This window comes from Harpia harpyja, chromosome 22 (assembly GCF_026419915.1).
Source record: "Harpia harpyja isolate bHarHar1 chromosome 22, bHarHar1 primary haplotype, whole genome shotgun sequence".
NCBI lineage: Eukaryota > Metazoa > Chordata > Aves > Accipitriformes > Accipitridae > Harpia > Harpia harpyja.
Window position 1 is genome coordinate 15,298,144 of NC_068961.1, and position 20,913 is coordinate 15,319,056.

Sequence of the window (20,913 nt, forward strand, 5' to 3'; positions counted from 1 at the left end):
GATACTTCGGTTTTGAGATGTTTCCAAGGAGATGCAAGTAAAGATGCACAGATGCCAGCCATATCAGGTGCAAGTGCCACACAGAAAACCAATAAATAATGTTTAGATGGACAAAACCAAATATGAATGACAACAACTTCGTGACATTATTTCTAATAAACCACATGTAATCAGGCAGGGAAGGGTAAAAGTAAGACAGTTTCCTTACCTTCACCTTCCCTTTGACAAAGCTAACAATATCTTCTTTATTGTCAAACACAGACAAAGTATGGAGCAAGTTTTGTTCCAGCCATTCCCAGTGCTGGTTTATCTCCTCTGCAGTGGCACCTAGAAAAGCAAAAAGTAGTGTATTGAAATTCATCCTACAAAATAAAATTGAAAGGAAGAAAAAAAAAAGTAATAAAACACACTATTTCATAAATCCATTATGAGAAACTGAACTTTCAACCTCAAAATTCTTGGTAGCAAACAGGTCGAAAAGGTCTTGTTCGTAGCAGCATAGTTAGAGAAAAACAAAAACCTCATTGTTTTAGAGAATGAGTTTTAGTGCTTTTAGTTTTATCTTCTCAGACGCTCTCAGCCAGCAAATGCTGCATTAAAAGTCAGAGCAGAAAAAACAGCAAAACTTCATCCTGAGCTGCTGGACTGCAGCTTATTTTGACATGGAGTTCCTTAAGCAGCCACTGGAAACCTCTGATTTACATCCTCCTGTTCCCAAAAGTCCCTGATCTTCCTTTCTCCCTCCTCGGTACACACATGCATAAACACACACCCCACACACATGCACACCCTTTGAAAGGAATATACATGGTCATAATCTGCATCCTATTTTAAAAGCTCTCTATAATAATTAAAGTACCTAAAAATAAAAGAGTTTGGTTCAGCAACACCTACAAGGTCTACAAGAGCACAGTTCTGCAGTTTGGGGAAGAAATACAGAACAGAAAATCTTTGACAAATACAGATTTTCAGAACTTTAAGGCTTCCTTCTGTAAGGATTTATTTGAGGGGTTTGCTGCTGTTGTTTAAATGTAATGTGTTCACACTAACTCCAGAAATAATATTTCAGTCACCACCTATTTGCTTTGGTTCTTTCTGCTTGAAACTGAACTGTCACTGCATCACACAATGACAGAAAAGTCAGAGCAAGATGGGCACCACACAGAGCAATGAGGGAAAATCTGCCCCCTCCAGATCTTACTGGTCAGTGATTAAATGTTATAGGTAAAAAAGTAAAGGCAGCAAAAGTTCCTTTTCCTAATGCCTTGCTAGTGGAAGAAAGAGAAGTAGATGGATGTAAGAGACATACAAATCAGATTAATATAATAATAAAATGAATCTCAAATAGAAGACCCATTATCTCAACATTTGATATGTGTGTACATTAGAGATGCATCACGTTGCCTCACAACAAAAAAAATGATAAATTTAGCTAAGGATTTTCCACTTTCCTCTGCTCTGTTTTCCATGCAGAATGCCAACTGGCAGGGAAACTTCCCAAGCTTTAACTTCCTTGACAGGAAGGTCTTGTGATAGAACTTCATAAATATCATTAATCAAGGTTAAATTACAAAAAAAAAAAAAAAAAAGAGAAAATCACTAAAGAAGAGACACTTAAATGCCCTTTAGGTAAAGAAAACAAATTATATCAACGGTTAAGAACACCACAAATACAGTCATTTTATACTGAAAAGGCTGCGCAAAGCAAATACTGAGTTGAATTTTTATTTCTGAGCAACCTAAAAGATACCAACCGTATGGGAGAGCTGGTGGGCTGCCTCACGTGAAATAAGCCGTGAGCAAGACATCTTTCACAGCAGCACCCGCACTGCTCGGACTGCTCTGAGCCTGGGCTCTGGCAGCAGCTATCTCCCACAGGGGCTACTGCAATCCTGCCTGCCTGCCTTTAGCTATCTCCAGGGATTCTGCCCAAATACTGCAAGATCTCCCTGCCCCTTTCATTTGATCAGGCCAAGCCCTCAGCTTTTCTGGTCCTTCTTTATTTCTAATTTCCATTTCACGGCTTAAAGTCGTCCTGTGATTTGTCCCAAGCATTGACAACCTCTTCGTTATCCCTCTTCCTGTGCCGATGCTCTGCACAGCATTTTATTCCACCTTTTACCCACCTTCTTCATGTGCCTGTGCCAAACGTATGCTTAGTCTAACCACAGCCTCACTCCTCATAATCTCTCTTTAAACTCACTTCTCACCAACCCCTTTGCTCTCCCTCTCCCGAAACCTACTTCACTTGACTGGGACTTGGGTTTCTGTTTTGCCCACAAGCCCTCTGAAAGGAAAATCCTAAGTGGCTCTACACTAGGGCTGAGGTTAGCCTTTTTTTTCTTCCCGTACTGGTATAACATGATTAACCATCTGGATTAAAACATCTCTGCCAGAACAGCCGCGCTGGGCAGAGATCAGCCTTCCTAGCAGCCCTCAGAGATTTGCAAAGTCTGTAACACAGATCTGACCCTTACGCATATATTATCATTTAAGCCTACAGCTCCTGGAACAGAGGACTGCCAACACACAATTAAAAAATGTCATTTTAATTAACTGCCTAATGACATGATGGCTACCCCTAATGAATTTACACCCGGAGACTGGAAGGAGCTCCTGGAGCTGCTCCTTGTCCTTGCTATACAGCAGGAACCTTAATTTGACTCACTGCTCCTTCCAAATCCAGTAACAAAACTCTTAGCGTCGTATTTGTGCAAAGCACCTCACTCAGACAGGACAGAGCTGGGCGAGCAGCGACGGCCGCTTCTGCACAGGGAAAGTCCTCCAGCTTGCTGAGACAAGGGTCGGGTGATGCTGTTCCTCTGACTCCTATTGCCAGTGCCAGCTCTCCCCTGGACACTCACATCAGGTTTTCACAGCAGCGATATTATTCAGAAACAACTTCTGCTACCATGGTTCTTCATTTCTGCGCAGCTCTGGCAACCGCGTACATCCTACCCACACAGCATACAAAACAGAGCCCTCTGCTTTCCGCTCTGTTACTATAAATCTCATTTTCTCAGGGCTGAGCATCCATTCAGAAGAGCCAAAGAGAATTTTAGAAAACATTAATCAAGTAAGTTTATCTCAGCAAAATCCTTAACCATTCCTACCAGGCAGGTTTTTGATTTGTAGTTCCTTTAATATAAAAGAAAAAAAAATTGTGGGCAGTAAGAGTGTGGATAGGGCAAGGATCAGCCCCAGAAAGGAATATTACAAGTATTCAAATGATCAAGAAGCCCATGACAGCAACACTGATCTTACTTTTCCAGTGAAATCTACCTGGATTCATCAGAGGACTGTAACAGCATGAAGCTCTTAAATTTCTCCATGAGATGGCATTATTTAAATATAAAAAGGAGGCAGGTAGGGATATAAAGCATAGAGCAATTGCAAAATGAAGAAAACCTACCCACAACAAAAATAGCACAAACAGACTTTACACCTTCTTCACACACATCTGGCACAGGGAAAAATTCCCAGTATTAATGGAGAACATACAGAGGGATCACTGCTGAACCAAGGAAAAAATGCTGAACGAGCTTGTACAGAGGAAGGGGGCAAATATATATATAGATTGCCCCTTCCATTTGAAGGACTACTATGTCAAACACCACCAACAACATGTCAACACTTACATTAGCTAATTATTTCATGGCTTGCTCCGTATAAGAAAGGAAACAACAGAATAAGAGTAAGAATAGAACAGAATAGAACAGAACAGAGTATTTTCAGTTGGAAGGGACCTACAATGATCATCTAGTCCAACTGCCTGACCACTTCAGGGCTGACCAAAAGTTAAAGCATGTTGTAAAGGGCATTGTCCAAATGCCTCTTAAACACTGACAGGGTTGGGGCATCGACCACCTCTCTAGGAAGGCTGTTCCAGTGTTTGACCACCCTCTCGGTAAAGAAATGCTTCCTAACGCCAAGTCTAAACCTCCCCTGGTGCAGCTTTGAACCATTCCCAAAGGAAAACCTGCTGTAAATTTCAATGCTGGATTTTATAGACTGGAGCAGAAGGGATGAGAACAGGCCTGCAGACTGGCCAGGCAAGAACAGGATGAATGGAACAAGCACACTCAGATGGCCTTTACTGTGCCGTGGCAAGGTTGCTGCAATTCACATCGATATCACTTTCCTGAAGATGAGCCCAGCCTTCGGAGGTTGCAGAAACACTGCAAAAGGGATTAGTGCACAGCAGACCAGGCAATTAGACGTTCCCCTGACAACTCTACCTCCTAAATCACGTAGCATCTTCCAAATGTTCCAGTTATATTTCATTATAACCAAGTGGGGTAAGACATTTCACGGTAAGCAAGCGAAAGGCTAGACTGGTGAAAGCCTAGACTAAGTAGCTTCTAGCTGTAAGGAACAATTACTACTGCAGGAAAAAATCTGCATATGAACAGAGAACCACACTACTTTGCAAGAGACAGAAAATTAATGCAAAACACCCTCAGCTAAACAAGCTTTCTCTAGAAACTTAATGTTCCTAGTTAACACTTTTTCATAATTCCTATCTGGGATTTTAACCAGAGGTTAATTTGGTTGTTAAACAAGCTATAGGCAATAGCTTTCCACACACACACTACTAGCTGGGGTTACCTTGAGCTTCTTGGACATGCAGACACTGACCATGCTCAGAATCGGTTTGGGGTTTTCCGTCTGTGACTCACCAATAGCTATGGCCCAGTAAACTTCTGATCCGTTCAATAACTCACCACATGCAATGGCAGAGTAAACCTGTGAGCCTGGAACTTGGAGTAAAATTCGAAACGGAGCAACGCGTGCGTTAGAGTCTAACACAGCATCCAGGGCACCAACCAAGCGACCTGCAAAGAAAAAGGGGGTAAAGAGAATTAGCGCCAACTTTCACTTCTGTAGCCTGCAAGTATTTTCACATCTAAAGCCATAAAATTAAAACACAGACCATAACGATAACAATTCTTCCCCTATTTTATGCTGCGATTTACAGATGCTCACAAAGCGAAAGGCAAACCAGATTAGAAGATCAAAAGCACATCGAGTTCTCTGTGTTTCTGGTTTTGCTTCTTATATATGTATATAACCACAGAATTGAAGTGGAAAGACCTGAGGGCACCTTAAGAAGTTACCGTTCCAGCCCCACTCTGAAACTGGATAAATACACCTGTGCCATAAGTGGTGTTTGTCTAACCTGTTCTTCAAAACCTCCCACAACCAAGATGCAACAACTTCCCCAGCTAGCCTCTTCCACTGTTTTCATTAAGTATTCTTACAGAAAAAAACCACCCCAAACAAACAAGCCAACCACCACAATCTCAAACTTTCTTGCTGGAAATTAATCCTGCTCCCCGGAACACGGAGAGTAATTGGCCACAGGCGTTTTTGATGTTAATGCCTGACATACTGAAAAAGTATCATCGTGGTTGCCCACCCTTTAATGATTTCTCTTTTTCTAAAGAAACTCAAATCACCTCATTTCTTCCTTACAGGTCATATTTTCAAAGACCTCATTGTTCTTGAGCTTAAACTGGAACCTCTCCAGCTTATCTTTAAGCATGACACTCCAAACTGGACATGATGCTCACTACTAGTGAAGACTCAGCCATAAGAAGAGTGGAAAATCACCTCCTGTGTGTATCCTGCATACACACCACCGTAACCAAGAAAGCTTGCAGCAGTATCCCACTGTAAATCGGCACTTGACATAAATACAGGTAAACTCATTTTGGAGAGCTGGAGCAATTGCTGCCCCCCAAAAAGACTTTCCAGTCTGAAGGCCAGCTGGAGCTGCCACCCCCCTGCCCCCAGCAGGCAGAACCAAGCTATGCATGAAAAAGTTAGCCAAATGCCATGATTTGCAAGCTGGCATGTTAAAGTAACTCAGAATTGGTTTATGGTGCCTATAAATAGCAGTTCAGGAGCACCTTTATATTCAACTCCCCTATACTGTATGTCCTGCAGAGACACAACCTCCTATGGAGAGGGATGGCAGACAGCGAGGAATGGCTTTACCATGTTTGCTGATGTCACTACAGTATCTAGTGACATAAGTATCTGCAATACTACATTTTCCCTTTGCACATTTAATTTTTCCAACCTGTTGTACTTTTGCTCCTTCACCATTAACCCAACACAAAAGGAACTATTCTCAGCCTCCAGAAGTTTTGCCAGCCCTTGGCACCACATGCAGTTTTTATAATTGCATTCTCCAGTCCATCACCCAAGTGATTAATGGAAACAATACAATGAGACCTACAAAGTCCTCATCCGAAATGCCTTCTCACTTGGACAACACACCACTGCTAATTAATTTGAGTTCGGCACAACAAAGCAGCAGTGTAACCACTTTCTGGTCTAGGAGGTGTAAGAAGCTCACATGGAACAGCATCAAAAACCTTCCAAAATCGAAGAAAATTACATCAAGTACTTCCCCTCGCATTCACACACACCGTTGACAATGCTTTCAAAGCCAAACAGAAGTTGGACACAGTATGTTTTAAAAATGTATGGTGAGATATTATTCAGCACCAGTTTGCTTCTCAGCTAAATAAATGTCCAGATATTACACCCACCTATTTAAAATGGAGACCTAAATTTGGAGACCAATAATACGTATAATACCAGAAAATGCTAAATGCTTTCCTGTAACTGCAAGAAAAAGACAGAAAAATTCATCCAGGTATAAGAGCTAGCAAATTATCTGTGCTCACAGAAAACAGAGCACCAACTTCAGTGTACGGTCTTCAGAACAGCTGGATTAAAGCCAGTAAGGCAGCATCAAATGATGCAGAGAACAAAAATAGGGTTTACCTTTCAAATTTCAAAAGACTTGAACAAGAAAAAAAAAAGGACGATGACACTTACGAAGTGCTGCGCATGTTTTCCCCTAATGATGGATCTAGGGGAAAGGTTTCTTTTTCATTTCACTGAAGTTATGGAAAAAAGTCAACTAACAGTAAGTGCTACCAAAATCCCAAGAGAATGTTTAATGAACATCTGATTTGTGAAATACTTTTTTTTTTCCAGAAATCATGAAAAAACACATGAAAGCACAGAAGTAGCTGCAAAATTTTGTTTTCACTTCTTAGCCAGTGCAAAATTAAATTCCTTTTTCTGTTCCTGAATAACTGACCAGAAAAACCAATTCCTCTTCTCACTGTCTACTTCTGCTTACAATTTCCATTTTGCTTACCAGCCATTAAAAAGTTTCCTCCTTCAACTGTGAAAAAAAAAAATCTCCCTTGTGTAAACTACCCATAGCTAAAATATTAACTGAGGATGACAAGGAGGAGCCAGAACTAAGAATCAAAGAGAAGAAAAAAAGAGCGTGGTCATCAGGATACCTGTCAGAAGAAAGCCCAAGGGGCCTGCCCCCCACCCTAAGGACGCAGCAACCCCACACCTAAATCACTCTAAGCCAACGCTGTGGTTGACGGTGGGTCCTGTCCCCGCGCTTGGGTCTCGTCCTACCCCCCGGCAAGGCTATCCACCATCGCTGCAGGCTGTGCAGCAGACCCTCCATTTGTCTTTTGAGTCTTCTCCTGCCAAACACAGAGCAGCAACCTTGTTTGGCAGGTCCCCATGACTGTGGTTTTAGCACCTGTACTTCTGCAGTGGTTCGGCTGCACATAAAGTTGATGCTTAAGTGCTGAAAAATAAAGGAGAGACTGACAGAGGCAGAAAAAAGGGGAATTACTATGAGCACATTTGCAGGAGCATGAAAAGGATTCAACGCTAACAAATACACCCAGGCCTAATATGATAATTTAGTTGAAACCGTAGCAGCATGAAAATTGCTAAAACTAGGGGCAAAGTTTTTCCAGTGTGAGTTGCCTCATACTCATTGGGGGTAACTTTCAAATCCTAACACTTGTGTTATGCTTCTCACTGAAGCATCGAAAAATAAACAACCCAAAAATCCCTGAACAAACAAACAAACCAACCAGAAACTTTACACAGAACACTGATTTTGAAACATGCTTTGAAAAATACCTAGCTTGTAAGCAAGCACCTTTCTAATAATGTGTCCTAACCGCCTGTTCCATGGAAGGGTCTCTGATAAAATAGGGTCTGCTTATGAAATAAAAGGGACTCTGGCTTTCAGGTACATATAAATTATATAAAGGGTCTCTGGCTCACATGTTGATGCATTAGCATGCCTTCAGTTAGGATGCAGCAGACCTCTTCCATATCACAGGCAACAGTGAAACCATTTATACTACAGGACAGTCAAAAATTAAAAGGGAACAGAAGCAGAGGGGAAAAAGAGAGAAGAACTGCTACACTGGTTTACTTCCCAAAATTCCCATCGTTTTTCTTCTTTTTAGTCTATATGGGACAAGATTTTTGGGAGGAAGTTAAAATTCAGAGTACCTCCTTCCCTTTAACAAGCTAGTCCACCAACTTCTCGTCCGTTTTTTGACCTCCCAAGATGCAGAAGTATTTCAGGAAAGCAGTTAACTGTACAGTAACTGCACTAAGGAAAGCTGCAGACATAGGTTTGCAAAGCCTTCTGCTAAAGACTGCTGACAGAACATCGCAGGTTCCTCAAAAGGTACAAGTTTCTTCATGCAGAAAGAATATTCCCAGGCTAAAATTCATATGCAAGTTTCAGGCATAATGTATACTTCTGACAAATAAGGAGGAGGGGACAGCATAAGTGGAAAAAGACACACTTCTACTGAAATTATATGCTTCTCCTCAATAAATCTGATCACTTTAGCGGTAAGCTGGATTTCAGGTAGAGGGAACATCTACCTATATTTTTTCAGAAGTAAGTCTATAAAACAAATCTGGAAAACTTGCTACAAATCCCACACTTGGTAGTTTTTATTTCACTGAAACGTCTACTTTTGTGCATATTTTATTGCTTCAATACTGGAAATCAGAATGCCTCCAAGTAAAACAACACTGTTGTACTTCTAATTGCAAATCCATTTTTATCAAATGTACATGCATATTACAGATACAACACCACAAATAAACTGAAGTATAAAAATTAGCAAGGAACCATTTCAAATTCTGCTATAGGTAGGGAGTGTCTCCCTTTTAAAGAGGTCAATCTGTAACCTAATGGGACGCAAACAGGACATCAGGCACAATGAACTTCTCGAGCATTTCTTCACAGAAAAAAAAGTCAAGGATATTTTATAATGATCAGGTTCTCAAATGATTTAACTACCACAAGTGCACCACTCTTCATCTTTAAAGACATGGTTCGTTATACCCCCACAGAAATATAAAAGATCCCATTACAAGTTATCCTGTGTCATGTTCATAACTAATCTAGAAAAAGGAACATGTTTACAGAAAGTTAATCTAATTTCTACGAAACATACCGTATCTTTCAAACTAAAGAATGCAGGCTCTTTTCCCAGACCGGTGTTAATTATCCACGTGGTATTTCAAAAATTCTTTTAAACTTCTGAGACACTGGGCAGAAGGTGATTAAAGCTGAACTCAAACTAAAAGCTGGAACTGAAAAACTATCTATTATTTCCATCTTTTAGGACAATACTCAAGAAACAGTCCAAGGCACTAACAATTATGCCTGCCTCAACAGCACATGAATTAAGGCACCCTCTACATAGAGCAAGACGATTTCTGCTTACCTCCATCATATTTTAAAGGCCTTAGACGGAAATTTTTCAGAACTACTCAAATGCCTTCCCATAAATGGGATGGTCATTTCAGTAGCTAAGCCATGCTGCAAGGCAGAGGGACTTGGACTGATCACTTAAGAGTCTGGGACCAATAAATTAATAAAATCCTCAAAAAATAAAACAAAAAGGTAAAACGCCAAAGCTGCTATTGCCTTTTTTTTGGGGGGGGGGGGGAGGAGGGAAAGTGGAGAAAGAAAACATAGTTAAATCTAAGGCTAAGTGACAAAGAAGCCTGCAGTACCACAGTACTGAGCAACATTACCCTTCTAGTTTTACTTCGTTTTTAAATAAGACATCTGGTCACCACAGCCAGGATCTTTTGTTTAACACAAACTCATAAATTCACTACAAAGCGGGGAGTGAAGGTCAATGTAGTTCAAAGAAACAGTAACATGCACTATCTGCAATTAGTTGGTAAGAAATTCTGATGGCATTTCTAAAACCTGGGCAGCAGCAGGCCAGACACACACAAGGAGGCACCTCTTCCCACCCATGTGCCGCAGCCCTGAACTTCCCAAATCAAGCACTTACACCCCGTCTCCCAAAAACGAAGGGATCACACAGAAGACAGAGTCCAGCCTATGCCTCCAGCATCCTGGGGAACAGACTTAGCCCCTGCACAAGCAAACCAACTACTGCAGAAGTTTGAAGCAGAGAGAAAACTGTCCTTCTGCTTCTCTTTGGTGTATTCAAAAAAAAAAAAAAGGACTTGAAGTTTCCATTGCACCTGAGACCAGCACAGCTGGACAGATGTGCAACAAAGCCCGCTTCAAGAATATCTGCCAAATCGAGCCCTTCCAAGAAAACAGGCAGAGGACCACGGCAGTACCTGGACCCAAACCAGTGTGCCAAGATGCTCAGCTCCTCCAGAGCTCTCGGCCGCAGGCACCTGGCACTTCCAAAGTCAGGGAAGCGGTGGCACGGCGCGGTGTCTGCAGTGACTGCTCGGTGGCTGCTCTGCACGGCCGTGCAGAAGAGCAGTTGGCGGCTACGCTCACCCGTACCATGCCAAAGCCCTGTTTTAAATACTCGTACCCTTTTTTTTCAGTCAGACTAGGTTATTTTTGTAAGACAAAACCACCAAATTGAGGGATTTATGATTACAGCCACAGCCCAGCATCCTGCCAGGCTCTTGCTCCAGTACAAAGCCATGAAGCGTAAAGCATGCCTCTGAATTCATCCTCAGGAGCTCACTGCTGCTCACTACTTCTGCTCCTCCACCAGAACGCTGGGAGCTGAAAGCAACACAAGCCCAGGAAGCAAAAGCAGCGGTCTGACAAAACCAATACTTTACCCGAAAGAAGAAAGCTCTTCCCATGAAGTGGAAGGAGCCAACAGGACAGGTTGCTTCCGAGCGGATACAGTTTCGCAAGGAGAGTTAATAGCTGCAAGAAGCACTCTAAGCTGTTCAGGCATGCAAACTGGGAGAAAAGAGCAAATCAAACAATTCAGATGATCACAAAAATAAAGTTGGGGTTTTTTTAGGACTGTGCAATTGAACTAACAGCTTCAATAAAGCAGAATTGATCTTGGCTCTTGGAGGCAGAGAAGAACTCCACACCCTGAATCCTAATTACACTTCACATAGTTTCCTCCATCTCGCAATGATTTGCAAACAATTAGAGTCTCACAAGTGGGCAGCAATTAGCCACCCTAGAGCAAGCAAACCAGCTGAATGAGCAGCCCACCACCAGGCAGCAGAACACAGGGAGGGACGCGTGGATGTCCCTGTTCCCCGGCCCCCCCACCGTCCCTGTGCTCCAGGTGGAGCAGAAAGGTGGTTTCCACACCAACTGGGATACGCTGGGACGCCACCAGATAGCAGGAGTTGCTCGCCTGGCTCTGCAAGATATCTCAGCAGCTCTCCCTAGGAGCAACGTCCTCGCTGAGAGCAGGATGGGGGGGTTATGAACCTGGCTCCCACCCGGCCTCAACGACCCCACCACAAAGATCGCCCTACCTGCCCCGAGGCAAGACCCGGAGCTGAGATGCACTGTGCACCGCTGCCCTCTTCATCCTCACCTCTCACAGCCCCGCCAGAGAGCACCGCTCATCCCAAGGCACCGGGAGTTACAGGCCGGGCTGGAGGCTTCCGAGCCGCACCGAGGTACGACGTGGCCCAGGACGGTGGGCATGAAGCTACTGATGGCCAGCGGTGGCCCCCGGAATCAATGTTTGGGGACAGCTCTAGGTCTTTCGTACCATCTTGAGTTGGTTTCTCTAAAAGTTCAAAACTCGGGCGTTTAACAGGTTGTTACTTTCACTCAGGCCTCCCTAAAATCCACATTTTTTGTTGGATAAGAACACCGTCAGTTAGGCAAGGCCACTAACGACAGCAGCTCAATGTCTTGGCTTTACACCAGCCACACCGCCTTCCCCGAATTCTGCAAAATTATATAAACAGGTTTTGATACAATACAGCACCCATGAGGGAGTATTTCTCATTAGGCTTCCCCCACCAAAAAAAAAAAGTTGCAGAACTTATTTGGGCAAGTACATAAGAAAAAGGATGAAGGAGGACTCCTCCAAGGGCTGTAAAGAAGCCTGTGTTTCCTTTGTAACGATAAGGGCTCACCGCATTTGAAGATAAGCACAGACAACATTAGATTTCAGTTTAAAGACCTAACGCTCCAAGCATTTACTCACCCGGGGAAATATCGACATTCGAGCCCTTACACTACTTACAGCATGGGCTTTGCCAGATCAAACACTGCCACTAGGTAAATTGGTTTCTGTTGGGTTTTGGTGTTGTTTTTTTTTCTTCCCCAATCTGGCACGTAGAAACAAACTGAAACAAATTGTTTAATCATTATTCCTCAGTCCCAGTGCTCCAGGGAGGCTGGGCATGAGAAACGAGGGCAGTTTGGGCATTTCACTGCAGAGGTCAGTGTCCTGTGGTCTCCGTGACTCCTGTATCCCTGGGTGGGATGCTGAGATCTTGCTCCAGCATCGGACCACCGCGTGGGGAGGGAACGACCACAGCGGGGAAAGAGAAGCGAGCCGAACTGTGCACCCGCTCTCCCGGGATGGTGGAAACGGAGCCGCAGCCCTGCGGCACTGGTTATTTCTGCCATGGCAGGGCTCTCGCAGCTGCTTATCTCAGTCCTCTGCCATCAGTCCAGGTCAGGCCGAGCCTATTTTTATAGCCCCGAAGGCCGCACGGCCAAATGCTTCCATTCTCATCTTACAAGTGAAAATACCTGAAACTGTTTTCCACCTGGAAACGGATGAGAAGGTGGGACACACAAGCTGCAGTCCTGTAAATTACCCAGACACGGGGCACTACCTGGGGCAATATAAAAGAAGTCTCTCTCATTTTTAGTGGGTGCTGTAAATAACGCCGAAGAGACCTATCTAGCGTTACTTAAACTCTGCCACCACAGACACGCTCTATTATTTTAGAAGGAAGAGGTTTTTTTCCTTTGAGGGTGGCGAGGCCCTGGCACAGGTTGCCCACAGAGGTTGGGGATGCCCCATCCCTGGCAGTGTTCAAGGCCAGGCTGGATGGGGCTTTGAGCAACCTGGTCTGGTGGAAGGTGTCCCTGCCCACAGCAGGGGGGGTGGAACTAGATATCTTTGAAAGTCCCTTCCAACCCAAACCATTCTGTGATTTTCCTGCCTTTTTCTGTGCCATTCGGCCTCCACAACATGAAAATAAAAAGCCACTGTAACTGTTCACTGGATTAGCGTTGCACAGGCTGGTGGTCAGACACAACCCAGCCCCTCCTCTCCACGCACAGGTACATCCTCACCTTTCATATTAGTATTTAACACAACGTTAGCATTTCAACACAAGCACCTGCGTTTCACCTTACCCATCTCAGTGTCTCTGTGCTTTAGGAGCAGAAAACCCACCCCAGAAAGGCAAGCAGAGGCAGCCAGAGCAGCACGCACAGTTCAGGAGGCGCGGGGTCAGGAATCGGGGTGCCTGGCTTTGCAGGCAGGAGCCTGGCTCCCCCTGTTCCCATCCCTCCTTCCAGCTCATGCCTCCCAGCCAAACACTCTAACAGAAAAGCCACCCTCTTGGGAAAAAGCTTATAAGCATGCATTCTCCTTAAAAAATGTTAACAGTAAAATAAGGAGGAAAAAAAAAAAAAAAAAAAAGGGGAAAAAAACCTGCCAATCTGAATTCCAGTTGTGGGCAAGGCTAGATAACATTTTGACAAGAGTCCAAGCTTTCAGTAAAGTATTTGGATTTCCCCCTCTCCTTGTGCAAGGCTTCAGAGAGCGCTCTTCCTTCAGAAAACAAAACCACGAATACAGACAACAAGCACTACCAATATCCTTTATTAACATCATTACTGTGGCGTCTTCCTCTGCTCAGTCTGTTGCATGTAAAATAAAAGTGGCTCTTTTTTTTTTTTTTAAATTAGAGCTCAGATTGAGCCTTTATCTATCAGTAACTTGTTTTGGTATCTTGGACGTATTTTAAGACAAAAAGGCAAGCTGTTTTGAAGACTGTATTGGGACAGATCTTTTAATATGCTACTCATTTTGCCTTTCACCCCTCCAAAAGGTGAAAACGTTTACGGGGATACCCATTTGAATTCTCTACTAAAAAGCTACGTCTTCACCATATTTTTGACCCTCTTCTGCTACCATGTAACGAAGAGGGGCAATCTAGATGGATTCCCCATCTGAGTCGTGGGAAACCTCAACCTCTGTGGTCCCCTTGCTGCCTTTCTCTGAAACAGACTCCACTGGAACCTTGGGAGATGCACAGGGCTACTAAAAGCTGATGCATTTACAATTATTACAGTGCTGTTTGGACCAGAGAGTATGAAAGAGCAGCAAAAGATCTTTTGCTTTTTAAATTACCAGGAAAAGGACATAGAGCTTATCAACGGCCATTTTTCTTTCTGCATTAAAAAATTAAAAGCCAGGCAAGGGGATAATATGGAAGAGAGCTCTTACCACGTAACTAGTCAGATCTCCATTCACAACCAAGAGATGCTCTGTAGATCAGTTCAAAAGCTATTGCCCTGCAAGAATTTTATTTAAAAGAAAAAATAAAATCCTAAGATGGGAGTTTACTTCAATTGCTGGCATATAGCTCAAGGAACTGTATTTATCATGCCTACTACATTTATTTTTATTAAAGGAATAATAAGGGTCAGATTCATATACAGAAGATGCTTCTTTTTGCTCGTGTATTATCTGATATTTAAAGTTGTGAACCATAAAGGTTTATATGAGCTGAAGAAGAAATTAATTTCTTTTCAAAATGTTCATCCTCTGCGAGTTGCAAATGGTCTAAGAACACATCCAGCTTGGAAAGTGCCCTGAGCTGAAAATGGAGGCTGGAAGAATAGTAGGGGGGAATATCATACTTAAATTAAAAACACAGGTAAAACAGGAACAAAACATAATCTTTTATTGATCTATTTCAAGCAAGAAGTTAAAGAAGCACTGTATCTCGAAAAGTAAAGACAAAAAGCTGCTTGAAACAAGAGTTCATTTTAAAGTTTTATTTAACCCTATTTATAAAAGGGAAAATTCACAAGTATTTAAAAGAATCCTAAGTGGGTTTTTATATATTAAGAGCATGCAATGTGAAGTACTGTGTAAACAGCAACTGCAAAGCTAGCTGCTTGGGAAGAGTGAAAAACTACCCTCAGTCCAGTGCTCGTGATGAAATCGTTCCCAACACCTCCCAGAACAAGCAGTTTTGCTGTCAAAATGCATAAAACTAATCTAATCAAACAGGAAGGGGAATGAAGCTTTCAGCATCCCCTAATAAAAACCAAAGTAGTGATTCACTTACAGGCTAAACCATCTTGCGCTATTCTACCATAAGGCATTTGACAGTATTTTTGACTACAGATGGCATCTCAAGCTTATCATTAATATGTAATCTCAGAACCAAAGATATCAGCAAGTACCTAATCCAGCCAACTCTCACCTGTTAACCACGGCTACCTCACAAGCCTTTCTGTAGGGATACCTAACGAAATCTCCAATTACCAAAAAAAAAAAAAAAAAAACAGAACCAACAAATTGCTGAGCTAAATAACTTTTACAAATCTATAACTTAAAATTAGTTATTAGTTAAAAAATTATAATTCAGTTTCTGTAAAGTATTTCTAAAACATTACCAATTTCCTTCCTAAGTGTCTGATCCAACAGAGCTCTCAAGTAGAGATCCAGGTAAAGTGGCAGGTTAAACATTTACTTGAAAGGCACATCCCTCAGGAAGACAGAAACCAGAATGACACTGGTCAGGTAATGAAGAGTTAAACACAGCCTCCATCATTTTTTGTACCCGCTGCTTGCTAGCCCAGTGTGCATTTGGTAACTGCCCTAGGACACAAATTAAGAAACAGTAGTAAACATAGTCTCTCTCTTAAAAACATCTGCTCAGAGTCTGACTGAAAAACAGTACTCAAAGAAAGAAATGTAGATACGGAAGAAAAGCGCTTTTGTGCGAGAGATCGTCTCTAGTCCGTCCTTCAGGAATTAAATCCACATAAAATATACCCTCCAGCTGTGCTAACTTACTCTTACATAATGGATAAAATGCCCTGGTAAGGAGAGAGAAGTGTACTGGAAGAAAAAAAACCCATGCAAATATGAGAATAGGGCCATAAACAGATGTCCTCACTTAGGTTCAGTGCAAATACCATGTTGTAGTAACACGGGCAAGGGCAGCTCAGGCGTTGCGCCCTTCCACCCTGTTTAAAGCAAATTATGTCACGGGTGGTCCGCTGCCCCATCTACTTATGAAATGGGAGTCTCCCAGGGGTTTTCTTCTGCTGATCTCGCGTGGGTCTAACACAGCCTGAGGATATGCAGCCTCCTCCTCCTCCTCACCAGAGGAGCTGTGAGATTCTCCTTTACCATGGTACCTGCTTTCACGTACAGGATCTTTCACACCTTTGAAACGTCTACCTTTCCATCAAACTTAATTGCAATTGGCCAGGGCTCAAGTTACTAAGGGGAAAAGAAAACAGATATGGATATTGTTCTCACTTAAGCTTCACTTCCCCAGTAAAACAAACAAAATCTTCTAATTTAGGGCTCTACAGCTTGGTAGACCATACTCTGAAATATCGTGGCGCTCAATTGCCCTTTTTATCTGTCAGTTTGGAAAAGGTACTAATAAAGCGTCTCTATGGTCATGTAAAGCAAGAATCAGGAGGTAAGCTTTGCACTGAAAGCACTTATCAGCAAAGCCCAACTGTTTCTCAGTACAGGTCTCTGTTTCACTCACCCCAAGTAAAAACTGTGAAAAAAAATTAAGCTATCCATCTAACTCTGGCTATGCTTAATGCTTCCCCACACTTGCTTTTTTGTTACAGGACTCTCATTTCTAAGCCCTTTTAAGTACAAACATTTCCAAATGGTTTAAGAGACGGTCAGAATTTACAGTTCCCTTGGAAAATGTTGTCTGAGACAGGAGCGGCTTTCCTTTGCCAGCCAAGAGAGATTTATGCAAGCCCGTGCACTGTAGATTCAGCAAAATGATTCACCTGAAACTTAACCAGAGAGAAAAAGCAGTTTGTTTGGTTGAAGCTTGCAAATTTCTGCCATGGAAAGCTCAGGCGCGAGGAGTTAACTTTTGTGGATCTGAACCTCATGATTGTGCTGGACCTAAATCAAGCAGCTGTAAACAGCTATTTTTAACTCTGAAAATTAATCCACATCATCCTTACAATCACAAAAGAGTGGCCTATGACTTCCACACAGGGGGCAGGGGAAAATATGAGGGTAAACGTTTAACTCGCTAGCAAAACTTCCATTAACCTTACCAGGGCTAGCATTTCATTAGCAATACATTGATAACATGGGATCTACCAAGCCACATTTGAGTTTTGTGCTCTTTATGACTCCACAGCTAGGACAAGGTCTGATGTGAAAAAAAAAAAAAAAAAGGCAGAAACCAGTATTATCGAGTGGCAGGGGTCAATGGTTCAGGAGCAAAAGGTTTTAATAAAATAAATATCAAATGTGGTAATGTAGCTTCTTAAACTGCATAGAAAATATTGGCTTGGGAAATACTTGACCATGCTTTCAAATATATAAGCCACCATTAAAAATTCTGATTTTTAAAAGGTACAGAACAGCCTCCTCTGCTTTTTAAGAGTTACACTGTTAAACTGTATTATTTGTCCAAAGTATTGTTTGTTTGAATTCAGCTGCTAATGCCTCTGAACCAAAAGTTTGGCCCAAATTCCTTGCTCGGTTACCCTACAACGTCGACGCAGCCTATCGCAACGTTCTCACTGGAGTTATTCAGAGATCTATGCTGTTGCGAGGGTAGAGCGCGATCCTTCTTCTCCATATACCTCCTTCACTACACGTACCTGGAGTGCCACGCGGGTACGACGTGCCGCACCTACAGCCACATAAGCCGTAGTCTAATCAATGCAAAAATAACTCAGAATCCACTTTTCCACAACACCGAATTAACCGCCCCCTCCCCGTAACGTACGGATCGGCCCAAAGTCCGAAGTCCCATAGGTATTTACATAACTCCCTTTACATAAAGGAGGCGGCGAGCCCCACCGTCTGGGGGGGGCACAGCCGAGCTGGGGAGCCCCCAGCGGCCCCCCCCGAGCCCAGCGACCTCCGCCCGGTGCCCGCCGGGGTTTCCGCGGGCTGCAGCCAGCCCTGCGCGGAGCGGGGCCGACCCCGACCCCCCCCCGGCGGCTCTCCTCAGCCAACTCCACCGGCCGCGGGCTTCCCTTAGCCACCGGGAGGGGAAATAAAATAAAAGTGGCTTTAGCGGTGCTCAAGGCTACAGAAGCACGAAGCTGCTCCCGAGGCAACTCCGGGGGAGGAGGGGGGGGGGGGGGGAGCCGGGGCCTCTCCGCTTCGCGCTCTCCCCCGAGCCGAGCCGAACCGAACCGAGCCGGCCCGCTGAGGGGCCCCGCCGCGGGCCGAACAAAGAGGCCGCTCCCGCCTCCCGCAGCCCCCCCACACACCCCCGCCGCCGGTGGGGGGGTCCCCCCGGCACGGCCAAGTTCCCTCAGGGCAGAGCGGAGGTGGGGGGGGAGACGGGACCCACCGCCCGGCCCGGCGCCCCGCCGAGCCTCCCCCCCCCCGCGCCCCCAGGTACCCGTGAAGCGGCCGCCGCCGTCTCCGTGGCCCCGACGCCGCTGCAGGATGAAGTAGCCGCTGCTCTTCTGCGTGACCCACAGCTTGAGGGCGTTTTTCAGCAGCACCTCCTCGGGCTTCAGCCACATCTTTCCCCGGCTCGGAGTCTCTCCCTCCGTTCCCCCCCCCCCCGCCCCGCCGCACCCCCGCTGCCCGCTCACATCGCCCCCCGCGGGCTGCGCGGCTCCAGCTCCGGCTCCCAGCTCCGGCTCCCTCCGCGCGGGCCCGGCCGCCGGGGAGGGGCGGGAGGCGGAGCCCGGCTGCGGGCCGCCCTTCGCGGGGAGCCGGGGGCTTTGTGCGGCGGAGGCGTTCGCCGCCATCGGAGCCGCTCCGTGCCCTTACGGCGCGGCGGGGGGGGGGCAGCTCCGGCCAGAGGGAGGAGGAGCTGGGGGGGGGGGGTGTCCCGGTTTCCCCTCTCGGGGGTCCCATGGCGCCCCGAGCCCCCTCACAGGGCACAGGGGTTGTTGCCGCGGCACCCCGCGGTCCCGGCGTGTCCCCCCGGCACTGCAGCCTGGCGTACAGCAGCCCGGCACCGGACGGCACCCGCCTTGTCATCGCAGCGGGCAGCGCCTGGATCGGGCCCCCAGGTCTCCGCAGGTTTTGCGAGCAGGCTCGGCGTGGGGGCCGTAGGGGCGCACCCCCCACCCGTGGGTCCGCGTGTCCCGGCCCGGGGGGCGGGGAGCCGTCGCGGGTGGCGGGAAGGAAAGGGGAAGGGTGCCCGGGCTTCGGCGGGGGCGAGCTCCGCTTTCCTGTTTTCTTGTAGCTCACAGCCTAAAGCCTGAGCCCGCAGCTGCGCCGGTGTTTGGATGCCAGGGCTCGAAACTTCGTACCTCGACTGAAAAGGCAGAACCTTCGTTTTACAGGGGTTTGTTTCTCGTTTAAGAAACGGTCAGGCGCTGCTTGCGGTTGAGGTGTCGGTAGGATCGTTTGTGAGCCCGCACGAATGGTTACTGCTGCAGCACCTTACGCTGGTAATGCTCTGACGCTGTATTTTACGTTCTCATTATCCCAGATTGCCGTAAAAACGTGACCGGTGTGCTTTCTTTCAGTCACATTCCGCTTCCGATTAACAGCAAATATTAAATAATTTCTTTATAACCATTGCAGTAGCAGGCTGCTAAACCTCACGCACTCTTCATTTGGATTAAAGACCCCAGTCGCTGTGGGTTAAATCACGTACTCATAATTTGGGCAAAGATCCCTCTAAGTAGAGAATTTTGATTAGACCTGAGCTTCACTTTACCAAGCTCAACCTATCGTTACGTGAGTTGTGAACTTCCCAGCTCTTTGAAAGGGACTGATGCTGCAGTGCACTAATTAGCATAGCCAGCGGTAATTACTAACTGGGATTTGGAAGGTGCCCATGTGGACTGCTTTCCAGCTGCCAGTGGGAACATTTAGCAGGCAAAATTCTGTACTCAGCTGCAGTATAGCAAACGCCGTGTGATCCGTGTTCTTTACAACTTCAATGTAAAGCAATGATTTCATTTCCATACATAGACTAGCAAGCAAGCATTGTGAGCATACTACTTGTCTGATACAAAAATAAAAGCTGTTAAAAGGAGGAGATGATGGACATCCACATAACAATTTATTTAAAAATTAATGAGAGTGTAAGAAGGAGTTATTTAAAATGCTCTTTCAGGATAAGAATAGCTCACAGGTTTCCCCTGCCCCCAAAACAATCCTGAAGACATGTAAGTCTTGAAAGTTTAAGTGCTCGGTGAAGTGAGACAGTGATTATTTCTTCCCTTTTCAGGTATTTGAATATTAATTTTTGTTATTGTTTTTGGAGCATTTTTTACATTCAACCTTGGGGTTTGGGCAGGCTGATTCGAGACATAATTGAGAAGAGGACCAAGCAGATTGCTGGCCTTTGAGGTGCTTTTGAGCTTGAGAGTTAGCGAAAGAGTAAAGCAGTTGGTTTCAGGATCCGGTGTCACGCACACCTGCCTCTGTTAATTACACCTTGAGACACGCTTCTGGTTGAACCCCACCACCAGTACTCCATCAGAGTCATGGGCTTTGTAACCACATCCAAGTTGGCCCAACAAAATGGGATCATTCATGCTTTTTAAATAAGCAGCTTTTCCAACACGTGGAACCGGTGGAAGGTAATTAACAAAGAACCTCTGAGAAATGGCTTCGGAGTTGGGGAAAGGGGATG

The 20,913-nt window shown here is 44.9% G+C and overlaps 1 protein-coding gene across 2 annotated transcripts in view; it reads right to left on the reverse strand.

The window, feature by feature from the left end:
- Positions 1-18,857, reverse strand: part of TBC1D8 (TBC1 domain family member 8) — a 50,142-nt gene extending 31,285 nt beyond the window's left edge. The window contains exons 1-3 of one of the 2 annotated variants that reach the window (XM_052773650.1): positions 18,709-18,857; positions 4,680-4,835; positions 209-327 (exon numbers count right to left, since the gene is read on the reverse strand). In XM_052773650.1, coding sequence (XP_052629610.1) covers positions 209-327; positions 4,680-4,835; positions 18,709-18,835 — 402 coding nt within the window. In that variant the 5' untranslated portion in view covers positions 18,836-18,857. The remainder of the gene's footprint in view (positions 1-208; positions 328-4,679; positions 4,836-18,708) is intronic. The other variant, XM_052773651.1, reaches the window with a different exon arrangement.
- Between the last annotated feature and the right edge of the window lie 2,056 nt (positions 18,858-20,913).